A 14,032-nucleotide genomic window follows, 5' to 3' on the forward strand; every position below is an offset into this window, starting at 1 on the left:
CTCCAGGGGAAACCAAGGGACTAAACCTTGCCCCAGGAAAATCAAATAACCACAAAAAATCTGGAAGAGCAAGGACACCATCCTCCATAAGGAATTGTAACATTTTAAACTAGAATACTAAAGTATTAAATTAAACCTCAACATTGATTAAAAAAAACTAGTAATGCATACAGTAAGTGTTTTTTTTTTTTAAATCACTTTGGAATAACTGTAACATAATCTGTTAATTTAAAATTCCATCTGTTCTACAGGAGGTTGGTATCATTTTCTACAGGAACTCAGTTACTTAATGGAGTTGTCCCTGCAGGACTGGTGGAATTCTAAGGGTCCAGGACCATACTGTGAAAGAGCTACAGTTCTGGGCCTACAATTCAGATTACTAATGAGACCTGCCAGCCAGGGTGCTAAGTTTGACCCCGCACAGAACAATAACTTTTTTAAGGTTTTAACAGTACCCATGCAAATAGGATATGCTAAAGGCGGAAGGTCTGTGTAGGGTTTCAGCCTTAATTCTACGCTTCCTTGCTTTTGTGAGGTTGTCAGCTATTTGCATTACTACAGCAAATAATTTTTTTTAGTTTAATATCTTACTTATCACAGAAAACCAGGGTCCAGTTAGTTAAGGTTTCAGTTGGACGTGGCATCTGACTTCCTACACTTGTCATGCATCAAACTGTTATGGCTGGCAATTGTTTAAAAAAATTCATTTTGTTATGAACTAGGCTGTTTTCAACTGGGCTGTTCAGAGATGGATTGCTTTCTGGAGTTTTTGACAGGTGTAATTGTTAAGGCGTCATCTGTTCTTGTTTGCACAAAATACATTTTAGCCAACTGTAGGACTTGCCCGCTAATCTTTCTCACATCATTCCATTCTTTGCTTGCCACTAGACAAATCCCCTGTTATTTGACCAGATGGTGGAAAATCCATTCTCATGATAAGTTGCTTCTAGTTTGCATTTAGATTACCTGCAAAAATGGAACAATTTACTACTCTGCCTCTAACCATCTCTTTCCTCCTTTTTTCCCTTAGTTTGACTTCTTGTAACTAATTATTTAAATTCTGCCCTGTGAGTTAAAATTAGTCATAGCTTACATGTTTCACATATATGTAAATGTACTTAAGTTCTATCTCCAGTTGTATGATGGGTCCATCTAGAGTTTAAGTGACATATAGAGTTGGGAGGATGGGCTGTCTGATGTGCAAACACAGTAGTTTATAATCATTTCCCAATTGAAAGGGTACTTTTGAACTTTTTAGTGTAAGTATGCAACCTTTTAAAAACAAAATAAGATGAAGGAATGCATGTAGCTTTTTTGATACCACACATAGCAAGAAAAGGTTACAAATATTAAGTGAAATGTGACTTTTGGTTTGATTCTTAGGCATACTGTTGGCTCTGTTTCTAGTATCTTTGGAAAACAACCTTCTATTGTAGCTATATTCTTGATAACATTTCATGTTGATTTTTTTGCTGTCATGAATAAAGTGGCAAATGTACTCTGTCAAAAAGCTTATATAGAAATAAGTGTTTGTTTTTAAAATCATTCAAAACTCAGCTAATGTTTGGTTGAGCTAAGCACTGCAAATTGATTGGACTCAAATATTCCTCAGTGCTTTAATTTTTAATTCAGGAAAAAATACAAAAAATCAATTTTCAAAGCCTAAAACAGAACAGGAGTATGCAGTACCCAGAGTAAATACCTAAAATACAATTTGATCTTGGGCAAAATCAATTTTTTTATGTGGAACCTGTGAGATCTACTATCCCTGCTGACATATTGTGTTAAAGAACGAGTTTTCAAAATTAATTTTGGGAAAATTGTCTAAAAGTCATTTTTAGAGTTAAAATATAGGGCTGACTGTCTCAGAATACCTGCCTGGACCCTATTAAGCAATCTTTACTTACTGCTTACTTTGACTGGGAGATTTGACTGGGTAAGGAGTGATGAATAAGTCCCTGTATGAGGCAGTCCTTATTTCTGACACATTTCTGACCCACATTATCTTAATGGTTAGTTTATAATTATTTAAATATAAATATGTGAAATGCCAGTTAAAGTAGTTAGCATAGGGCACATAGATACCGTGGTGATGGGCTTATTATAAATACCTACAATATATATAGTTTTATTCACTATCGCATTTCATTTATGTAGTGCAACCAACATCTTAAAATCTTAATAATAATAGACAAACATCATACAAGGAGATATGGGGAATTTTTCAAAGCATTGCTCTGGGTGTGAGATACATGACTCCTGTGTGACTAAAAACCTGCTCTGGACTGGAAAATGCATTCCATAGCATTTCAGAAATATTTTCTTCTTCAGTTTAAACATAGTGGGCCAATTTCTGTGCTAATTTAGGTGCCATGCAATCTCATTGAAGTCAGTAGGATTGGGAGATGTATGTTGATTCATTATTTGGCCCAATGTTTTCACAGCAGGATTTTTCTTTTTTTTCAGTGTTTATTTTTAAATAACAGAAAAAGGAGAGAAATAACTCTGCTCTTAAAAATATTGGGCAAGGATGTGGACACGCTGAAGTTTAGAACTATGGATACAGTGTATTTGTAACTGAGTTTCTTCTATCGCCTTGCCTGGGTTTCTGCAGTGCTACAATAACCAGCTTTTTTGGGAGACCTATAATCAAGGTGCTATTAAAACAAATATTCTGCGTAGAGAATTTTCAGTTGCAAGATCGGCTCAGAGATATTAAGATAACAATGGTCAGAAATTACATATAGATACTGTCTATGAAAGGTTTTAGAATGATATTTTTCACAGGATACTACTCTGTTGATTAAACTTTTTTTTTTAGTTGTATTCTTTACAAAGATAAAACAAATTGTCTCATTTTGAGGTAGCTACTACTAAATTTCATTTTTTTTAAAAAAGGGGAAATAGTTTTTAATTTTGTGGGAGACACAAAAACACCTAAAAGTTAATTATATGTCAGAAAAGTTAAGAAAAAAGTAATCAGTTGGATATTATTTTGAATGCAGTTCGTTTATTTTTTAAAATGATGTTGAACTTTTATAGATAAATTATAACTTGTTGGTTATAAGTAAAGGGGGTTGCAATGGAATGAATGGCAAATCTTTCAGAGATTTTAAGGGCCTGATTTCACAAGGTGCTGAGCAGTTTGTGATTGGTGCCAAGTGCTTTCACCATCCCTTGATGTCAATGTAAGTTGAGGACATAGAGCCCTATTTAAAAGGTGATCAGCACCTTTAAGATCAGACCCTAAAATGCTGCTGTATCCCTGATCCTTTGTTACTGAAGTCAATGGGAGATTTGCTGTTGACTTCAGTGGGAGCAGGCTCAGGGTTTTAATTAGCTGGGTTTTTTAGTCCTTATTCAGGCAGAACTCCCATTTCTGTCAGTGGGAGTTCTGCCTGAGTAAAGATTGCCACAACCAGCAAAGTATGTCAATGAGATAAGCAGTATTTTATTTACCCAAAATGTGTAAAGAATGTATTCAGTTTTGTATCTATAAAATTCTTTACCTCTTCCACATTTGTTGCTTTGAGAAGGGAAACATTGCTCTCGTGGAGAATTGACATTTTGTTTATTCTCATTGCAAATTTCAAAAGAAGCGGAAACTGCTGGGTGTGTGTGCACAATGCAATTATGTAAAGAGATCAGACAGATGTTAAAATTCAACATACTTATTGTCCTGCATTACAGTTGACTGTAGAGAATCTCTAGTCATGTATATCTGTTTTTGATACCTCTACAGAATAACTGTCCAGCATCCTCTGCCCAACCAATCAGAATGTAGGAAAATCTACAGATATGACGGAATCTACTGTGAATCTACCTACCAAAAGTATGTTGAAATCTGTGTGAGTCTTACCTCTGGCTCGTGCATTAGTGCTCGTGCTCTCCCGCTATCAGAAATTAAACCTGTATTGAAACCTTATACTTCTATTTAAATGAAAAACCACTAAAACAGGGACAGAACATTGTTGTTTAATTCTTTGGAATTGTGCTCTAAAAGTTAAAAAGGAGATTAAAAAAATCTTGTGACTTTATTAAATCTCTTCTGTATATTGCAATAAACAAGCACTTATACAGTACAAAATCTAGGCAAAGTATATTGCACAGGTGTTTCACATCTTAGGGATTTGAAAGGTGTGTTATGTATAAATTAGCTGTCACTTTTTTCAGTCATGTAATGGAATGATGAGTTATAATTTGCATAATCCTTTAAGAAGTCAAATTATACTGTCATGTAGCAGATTTAACATGCTAGCTAGGATTTCATAGCTTTGCAGCTAATTAGTATGTACCTTACGGGACTGTTAAATTGGAGTTGTCCTCTGGCTTTGTCGGTTGCCTTTGTCCATTGCCTAATGGTACCTGCATTTGTGGCTAACTACAAAATGTTACTAGTCCTTCTGATGAAAGTACTGTAGATGTCTATTAATATGGGCAAGCAAATGTAACATGATTTGGACAGTCCGCAGAGTTTCTTTTTGAATATTTTAAGAATTATAATCTTTCATGATTAGATTCAATAATCCATTTCCAGTAAGAAATGAGAGAGATGACATTTTATAACTATATTACAGATGATTGTGTTAATATTTTGCAAATGCATTACCACTTTTCTGATTATTTTTATTGAATTTCCAAACTGTTTACTTTCCCTTAATGTTTAATTTTTATATTCTAACTATATTCCTGTTTTGTGGCATATTATATCAGTTATCTACAAGGAGATAAAGAAATACTACAGTTTGCTCAATAGAAATTAATTTCTAGAAAAAATAGTGTTTACATTGTAGCTAGAGGTTTCTTTAGCAAGAAAGCAATATTTGTTGTTTCTTCAGTTCATATTACCCTCCAATTATTCTATAGCTTGTTGTCAATTTGATTAATTAATTTAGTAAATGGAGAAACCACCACAGTAGTAAAAGTTGTAGCTATAGAGTGGATGAAGAATAGAATTAAAGTTTGTAAGAGAAGAATACAAACAAGAATTAAAGTTTGCGATATTAGAACATAAAGAGAAATCAAGACCGAACCAAAGATTTCCAAAGTGTTAATTTGCTTGTTGAGCCACGATGGTAGCCTGATTTACTGCTGAGTCATCTGGTCATCCTCCATTTTTCTGTTTTTAGAGTTAAATTATTTTCTTTTTATTCATGGTTTACATTGATTTATTGATCATTCTGTAGATGATTTTTTAATCTGTGATAATTTTATAAGCCATCCATCCAGATATGACACTGTATACGAGGGTAATCAATTATTTTTTGTCAAGGTCCATTATTATTATGATAATAATAACTAAATCAAAAGATTTTGGGGTTCATTCAAAAGTGTCTGACTGTCCAGATTTGGCCCGTGGTCTGCCTATTGACTACCCCTGTTGTATAGTGTTGTCTGTCTCTGGGAAGAATTTGAAGAACCATGAGCATTCTGTTCGGAAAGGTGACTTTAGATGGATGTACTGTACTTATCTTTGAGCAGTAGTTTTATTTGTTATACACCAGTTCAGTAACTATAAATGCTCAATGATTTCTTTAAGCATAATGTTAGATTTGCCATCAGTGGTTCATGTCAGTTTGTAAAACTGACTTCATGACTCTGGAAACTGGCTGTGGAGATACAACTCTTGGCAGAAGGTAGTGGACAGTTGTCTGGCCAACTTTGCTGGGGGTTGCAAGCACAGTGATGGCTTCATTCAAAACGCTCACGAATACTTTGATAGGCATAGTTTTTAATAATAGATATCATTTGCAGTCAGTGAAGTTGCAGTAGATAGCAGACGTGACAGCAAGAAAAGTGTTCTGGGTGTGTATTAATTAAAGGCAAATATTGGCAAAATAGTCTCAAAAATTTTAAGTTTGATGCAACAGTCAACATTATAATTAGTCTTGAAAGGATTAGATTTTTATCAATAAATGTCGATAAGCATTGATGTAGGCATTTACACACAAACTATCAGAAAAATATTTCCCTTGATAATAGAAATTTACGGATTAGGAAGGTAAGAAAACTGCTGCTTGAGAAATTATTAGAGTTTAAGGATATTTGTATTTTGACATGCAATGTTGATAATTTGTATGTTAAGAGTTATAAATCTTTAATTTTTGAATCTCAATGACTACTATCATTAAATAATTATTGTTTGACCCCAGCATAATTTCACACAACTGTGAAAATGTAAATAGATAAAAATAGAAAGAATGTTTAAAACCCATAATTTTGTGCAGTTGTGAAAATTTACATCAATAAAATCCCCAAAATGTTTAAAAACAAAAATTGGTGTTATCCATCAAAATGATCAAAAATATAATTTGAATTCTGCCAAGCCTAAATATAATTATTTAATTTAATATGGCTGATTTTGCTTATCTGAATTGTTATAAACCTTATCTGCTATTAATGTCACATAATAAGCATAGATTGTTTGGGAAGAATGTAATATATTTCTCTCTAAAGAAGTTATGTAGCAGGTTTTGACTTTCCTCTATGTGCCCGCAAGGGCAGGGCGGGGGGGAAGGGAGAGATACCAGCGAAAGGAGGACACTCAGGCCTAAGAATAGTAAACTACGCTTTATTGACGGAAGGAAGGAAGAACTTATGCTCCAATCTGCGTGGGGAGCCCCTAGGGCACGCGGAGGGGCTGCAGGGGACTCTGGCCGTTCGGGACAGCTGACCAGGCAGGACTCCACCGTGGGGGAATCCTCTGCGGCGCTATATTCTCTGTGCTTATCTCGGGGTTACATGGGGTCAACAGCTGGTTACAGTCTTATATGTACGATTTATGCTTATTACATAAACTAACTTGTTTATAGGCAAAAATATTCTGAGCTATGCTACAGTATCTTTTGGCAGGGTCTGTCAGACAAAGTTCATTGAAACTGCCTGCATCCTCCACTTACATCCAGTCACATACTCAGTCCACCACTTAGCTCCTCGCCAATTTTCTGTAACCTTGCCCCTACACTCCACCCCTTGGCAGACTGAGGTGTATTAGTTACTGCCACCAGCGCTCGGCGAGTGTGCGCACTGATTTGGGGGTTGCTAGTCGGGCCAGGAGGGTGGAGGAGCAATTCATGGAACACTGAACAATGACAGACACAAATACAAAGCCCAGTAGTCCAATCAATAGCAGGAGCCCGATGCATCTCCCCCAGGCGCCGAGATCTGGAAGGCAGGAGGTTAGCCACCGCCAAGGGTCATCCCATACAGAAATCTCAGAGCCCACGTCATGTAACACTTTCAAATGGTCCATCATATTTTGAACATCAGCCTCAATGCACTTATCCTGCTAGTGCCACCGATTGCATCCACTGGACAGCCGAGTTGTGGTGCCATGTGGCTTGGGCACCTATTGCAGCTAAAATTAGTAGGAGGAATATGCCGTAGAGAACACGCCATAGGGCCATCACAGGTGTCAGCCTTCGGGTGGCATGACTGGGACACTCCACAGAGCTGCCCGAACTGCAATGCGGCGGCTATGCTTGCCTGGAAGAAAGACGCTTAGAAGGCACATAAATTGGGGCGTCTTCCCCTTTTAGCAGTAAGAGATGAGTGTCCCCGGGACCATCAGCTAGGATTTCCTCTTCGAGTGGGTTATGTTTGGTGGGGTCATGAACCCAAACTGCACGTCCAGTTGAGCTGAACCCTCCCACTCAGGTGGTGGGTGCAAGCGCATCCACTTCCTGGACATCAGGCAACCCAATGCGCTCGCAAATCAATTGCACAATATGTTCGCCTTGGGGAAGGGTTACTGCCTGCGGGCCATTGTGAACCAAGAGCGCCTTAACCTCCCCGGTATAATCAGCGTTGATTACTTCCGCCACAACATCTGTGCCCTTAACGGCCAGACTGCTGCCTGGGGCAATGTGCCCATAATAGCCTTGTGGGAGTCCTATGGCTAAGCTAGTACTTACAAGGTTCAGGCTATTGGGCTGTAGATCGAGACCAGCACTTCCTGGGGTGGCCCGAATGGGGAAGTGGGCTTGTGGGTGCAGGTGCTGCACTCACAACACACGGGGGGCGATCATGGAGCGCAGCTGTGGCTTGGTGAAGATTATGGCTCCACCCGGCCAGGGACTTGGTGGGAGATAGTTTGCGTAACTGTTCTTTAAGCAAGCCGTTCATGCATTCAGTAAGCCCGGCGCCCTGCGGGTGGTGTGCGATGTGGAACATCCGCGCAATCCCCCATCCCCTAGGCCATTTTCTTACTTCCATTCCCGTAAAATGGGTTCCCTGGTCACTTTGCACCTCGAGGGGGGATCCATAATAGCGGATGAGTTCCTCCAACCCCTTTATAGTCTGCTCCTGTGTGGCGCTTGCGCACAGATATGCAAAGAGCAGACCTGAATATGTGAGCCTAGGATAAGGGGGAGGGAGAGAACTGCATCCCCGGGTGGCCCTCCATGGGACGGTGGGCACTGGTGGTTTGCAAGCTGGCGGGGTTGGTTGCCCCCACTGCATGGAAAGAGCTTGAGCTGGAGCCGGGGTTTACTGGCTCTCTCCCTCCCCCTTATCCTTCCTTCCCCAAAGAGGCATCCCTCCGCTGGTATCCTGTTCGTGATGCCAGTTGTGCCCGCAAGGGCCGGGGGGGGGGGAGGGTGGATAACAGCGAAAGGAGGACGCTGAGGCCTAAGAATAGTAAACTACGCTTTATTGAAGGAAGGAAGGAAGGAAGGAAGGAAGGAAGGAAGAACTTACGCTCCAATCTGCACGGGGAACCCCTCGGATGCACAGAGGGGCTGCAGGGCACTCTGGCCATTCGGGACAGCTGACCAGGCAGGACTCTGCTGTGGGGGAGTCCTCTGCAGCGCTATATTCTCTGTGCTTATCTCAGGGTTACATCGGGTCAACAGCTGGTTACAGTCTTATATGTATGATTTATGCTTATTACATAAACTAATTTGTTTACAGGCAAAAATATGCTGAGCTATGCTACAGTATCTTTTGGCAGGGTCTGTCGGACAAAGTTCATTGAAACTGCTTGCATCCTCCACTTACATCCAGTCACATACTCAGTCCACCACTTAGCTCCTCACCAATCTTCTGCAACCTTGCCCCTACACTCTAACATTGATAGAATTTTTTCTGTGGTTCTTTGGAGTTGCGCTACTGTTGAGGATAGTTCATATACAGCATATTTAATTGCTGTGTGCTGTAATTTATATCTTTTTCATTGTTGATGCTATTGAAAATTCTTTCTTCAGATCCTATGGTCATGTGTTTCCATTGACATTAAAATTTAACTACAACCATGGAAAACCTTTCAGTAAAAATGACAAAAGTTTAGACGTGAAAGCCAAATTTGAACTTCTGGTACTGTGCAGGCATACATTTTATGAGAGGTAGAATTTGGTTATTTATAGAGCACTATTAAAATGTTCTGCCATAAACATTTATAAATCTTTCCATTGTCATACTTGCTGGTTTACTTTTTTTGCTAAATTTCAGTTACACTCCGATAGTGTGATTACTTTCTATAGCCCTGATTCTGTGCACCTTTCATATCACAAAGAGTTAGGCCACTTGTGCAGAACTTTCAGTGAGCAAGAGGCCACTCACTGGTGGAGCTAATTCAGAAACTATATTGGGTAGCACAGGGCTTGCTCATCCCTTATGCAGCCTTCACCTTTTTAGCATTCAGGAAAAAAAGGATTTGGGGAAGGACACTGGATGTGTGAGGGGTCAAGACCATCACTTTCTACATGCTGTTTAACCAGAATAGCTACACAGTGGTCCCTCTGATTTACTTCTGATGACAGCAGTACTTACTATTGTAGGTACTGCAGTCTTGTCACCAAGCAGTGTTGCTTAAAACTACAAGAGTACTACGGGCCAGTGCAGAATAGGACAGGACAGGAACCAGAGTGGTGTTTGGAGACTTACTAATGTAAATAGAATTTTTCCATCCCCTAAATGTGAAAAAAAAATACAATGAGGTCCTGAGCGCTGAGGTTTACATTGTACCATTAGAGTTTTCAACTTTCTAATCTCACAAAACCGAACACCTCTGCCCTGCCCCTTCTCCAAGGCTCCGCCCCTACTCCATCCCCCCTCTCTCCGTTGCTGACTCTCACTCACTTTCACTGTGCTGGGTCAGGGGGTTGGGGTGCAGGAGCGGGTGAGGGCTCTGGCTGGGGATGCGGACTCTGGGGTAGGGCCAGAAATGAGTTCAAGGTGTGGGAGGGGGCTCCACGCTGGGGCAGGGAGTTGGGGTGCAGGAAGGGGTGTGGGCTCTGGCTGGGGATGTGGGCTCTGGTGTGGGGCTAGGGATGAGGGGTTAAGGATTCAGGAGGAGGCTCAGGACTGGGGAAGGGGGCTTGGGTGCCGGAGGGGGTTCAGGGCTGGGGTAAGGGGTTGGGATGTGAGGTGCAGGCTCTGGGAGGGGACTGGGGCAGGGGGTTGAGGTGTGGGCTCTGGGAGGGAGTTAGGGTGCAGGAGGGGGTTCTGACCTGTGGCAGAGGGTTTGGGTGCAGGAGGGGGTTCAGGCTCCAACCGGGCGGCACTTTTACCTGAGGCGGCTCACGGTCAGTTGTGCAGTGGGGCTGAGGCAGGCTCCGTACCTGCTCTGATGCCACACTGCAGCTGTAAGCAGATGGAATGTCTGGCCCCCAGGCGGAGGCGCGGCCAGGTAGCTCTGGTTCCTGGCCAATGGGAGTTGTGGAGCCAGTGCTAGGGGCAGGGACAGCGCGCGGAGCTTCCCTGATCACCCCTGTGCCTCACTTCTGGGAGCTTAGCGGAACCAGGGCTGGCAAGCCCCACTACACTGCCGACTGGACTTTTAACAGCCCGGTCAGTGGTGCTGACCGGAGCCACCAGGGTCCATTTTCACCTGGGTGTTCTGGTTGAAAACCAGACACCTGGCAACCCTATGTATCATGAACCTAAAAAAAATCATTTTCCATAAAGATACACAATACCTGGAGCCTTAAGTAGTCCAAGATTTATTGTAAGAGGTTATTGAAAAGGGTTGTAGCCCTATTGGACAATGCATGTGATTACATTTACTAAAGTCCAAGTGCATAACACCGAGTGTCTATGGTTCAAGGGATTACTTGAATAAGAGATCTGTGTATAGTGAATATGCAGAATAACCTTTTCTAACCTAAATCCAGTACTAGTGTGTGTGAATTACTGACTGTCCTTTTTACTCAGGTTTCTTTCACTGGTGTCTTGTGCCTAACTTTGACAAAAGCAACAATTTGTGATATTGTGTTTAAAGATGTGTGGTGATATTGTGCAAAATGATTTTGCACAATAAGGATGTTGCAGCACAAATTTCTGAGAGGAGTTGCACCATGCAGTGATCATTATTAAAGTCTTTACAAGTACTGCAATTAATAGTATTAAGAAAGACGGTAAATACCACAGTAACAGTAGTTACGTAGGCAAAACTTTAAATATTTAGAATGGTGACTGTTGTATGCTGCCTATAACCCCTGTGAATATTACTCCAATTAATGTTATTGGAAGTTCCACCAGGGATTAAGGGGAATATACCTAATCCTAAAAGCTAGTGCAAAATGCCTGTATTGCCCTGCTGTCTGCCAAAAGTTCATGTTTTGCTGGCACACTAAAATAAAATTAGAAAGTGATCATGGAGTTTGTTTTCATATTCAATGGAGGTTTCAAAGAACTAAATATGTAGTAGTCATTTAAAACTTTACAATTTTGCCTCTGCAACTAAATATGTAGGGAACAAATATTAGATAATGGGGCCTTCAATCTAGCAGAGAAAGGTATAACATGATCCAGTGGCTGGTAGTTGAAGCTAGACAAATTCAGACTGGAAATAAGGTGTACATTTTTAACAGTGACGGTAATTAGAACATAAGAATGGCCATTCTGGCCCAGTATCCTGTCTTCTGGCAGTGGCCAGTGCAGAGATGCTTCAGGGGGAATGAACAGAACAGGTAATCATTGAGTGATTAACCATTTGAACAGTTTACCAAGGGTTGTGGTGGATTCTCTTTCAACGGAAAATTTTTAAATCAAGTTTGGATATATTTTAAAAGATATACTCTAGTTCAAAAGGCATTATTTGGGGGGAATTCTATGGTCTTTGTTATACAGGAGGTCAGACTAGGTATTCACAATGGTCCCTTCTAGCCTTGGAATCTATGAATTGCGGTATTTACAGTGTGTTCCACATAATTAGTTGAGGAGATGCTGTGGTAATATTCTTTAGTTCAGGTTCTGAAGTGTGGCTACTGTAATACAGGAAAACTAAGTGAAGGAGAGTTTAGGTTGGAAAACAGGAAACCATGCTCTAAGCTTACCAAGCTCTTTCTGAGGAATCTTTTTTGGAGGTCAGCTAGAAAGAAGAGAGTGTCAGACACACACCCAAAGATTAATTTTTAGTTTTCCCACCAAAAAAATGTGATGGCAGGAGGATAATGCCCTCCCATGCTGTAAAGCAGACTGGTAAGAGGTTTGGGGTGAGGGATTCCTTCAGCAATCCTTTTATGGGTGTGGGCACACATAGCTGCCTAATTCTGATATGACCAGGTAACTAGAAACAACTTTTTTAAAGAGTCTAACTGACTGTAGGCCAATGTAATGCTATCTGTTCCTGCATCCACAAGTGTTCTAGGATCATGGTTGGACTTGATGTTGTTGGATCTTAGGAAAGGTCGCTCAAAGAGTATAGGAGCCAAGGAGATAATTTACATTTCTCTGTCATACTAAAATCCACAGTCTTGTTACAGATGGCCTGTCTATAGCTTTCGAGGTATAACCAGACCTGTCAGGAAAGGGTGTGGGTTTGGCCCAGTTCCTAAAGACTCACCCAGTTTTTTTTCTGTCTCCACAGCTGGTTAGTTAGTTCCAGATTCTCCCTGTTGCAGAGTAGGAAATGACAATTAAACCCCAAAGAAACCTCAGTTCACTTCCAGAATCATCCCTTTTTGACGTGAGAAGCCCTCTTTTTTATTTGCCTAAAACTCTGGGGGCTTGTGCCCTGGCTCACCTTCATAGAGTGCTGCATTGCAGTCAAAGATAGGAAGAAGACAGAGATATAGGACTTTTGGAGGCAGCCAGCATGGTGGGAGTATCCTGTGCTCTTCTCCCCTGGATACAAAAGCCCTTGGGCAGCATCAGATTGGCAAAGAAGCTCACTGTCTGGTAGCCCTGCTCATCTTCACAGAGTGCTGTATGGCAGAACAACAGCATCTTATATCACTCCTCATCTTCATGGAGCACAACATGGCGGATAAATCTATGTTTGGTACCTCTGCTCATCCTCTACGAGTGCAGCATAGTGAATAAACCTCGAAAGAAAACCCGGCTATGGGTCTGAGTCCTCGTCACGCACCTCAGAATATACAGATGGAGAAGATTTTCCTTCTCACAGGTCCTTCACAGGAAATCCCTCCAGTTTAGGGTTCATCTCTGGTCCTCTTTGTGTCACAGAGTGCAATGCAGATAAGCAACCTTTGACAAGCTCCTCCTAACTCTCTACGTGGGGAGCAAAACTGCCTAACCTACCTCACAAGAGCCAGAGCATACCCAGCTCTCGGCTGCTTGGGTCTGCTCTCACTGTGATTTCCCTGATGGTCACAGAGCACATTTCCTCCCTACCCTACCTTCTTACAAATGAATGAAAAGGCTCAGAGGAGCCAGACGGAGACCCAAATCTCCTCAGACAGTCTCTGTGAATAATTACATACTCCTCCAGAGTCTTCTTCAGCTCTTTGAACCCCCGGATTCCTCTTTATTGGGTCTCCTCTGCAGCAGAGCCCCCGAGGTTATCCATTAGAAGAGCTCATATGTCTTCATCCCCTTGGCTCTTTGATCCTGCAAAGAATGGGTTCATGGGATCACTCCTCAGTACGGCCTTCCTTACTAATACAACTTGCAGGTTGTAGTACAATTCCTTACTAATACAGTGTCATCCTCACCCCAGTCCAAAAGGGGAAACAAAAGGAGTAATGGAGAGCTAGTAATAGTTCTCTCCCCTCTAAGGTGAAACACTATGAGAGTGCCTCCAAAGGACAGGGAAAGAACATAAGAATGGCCATACTGGATCAGACCAATT

General features: G+C 41.1%; 1 protein-coding gene across 1 annotated transcript in view; it reads left to right on the forward strand.

The window, feature by feature from the left end:
* NPAS3 (neuronal PAS domain protein 3) overlaps positions 1-14,032 on the forward strand; it is an 846,484-nt gene that overhangs the window by 93,576 nt on the left and 738,876 nt on the right. Inside the window, exon 2 of the mRNA XM_077820328.1 lies at positions 3,743-3,832. Coding sequence (XP_077676454.1) covers positions 3,743-3,832 — 90 coding nt within the window. The remainder of the gene's footprint in view (positions 1-3,742; positions 3,833-14,032) is intronic.

The sequence above is a fragment of the Eretmochelys imbricata genome, chromosome 6, assembly GCF_965152235.1.
Source record: "Eretmochelys imbricata isolate rEreImb1 chromosome 6, rEreImb1.hap1, whole genome shotgun sequence".
Taxonomy (NCBI): Eukaryota; Metazoa; Chordata; order Testudines; family Cheloniidae; genus Eretmochelys; species Eretmochelys imbricata.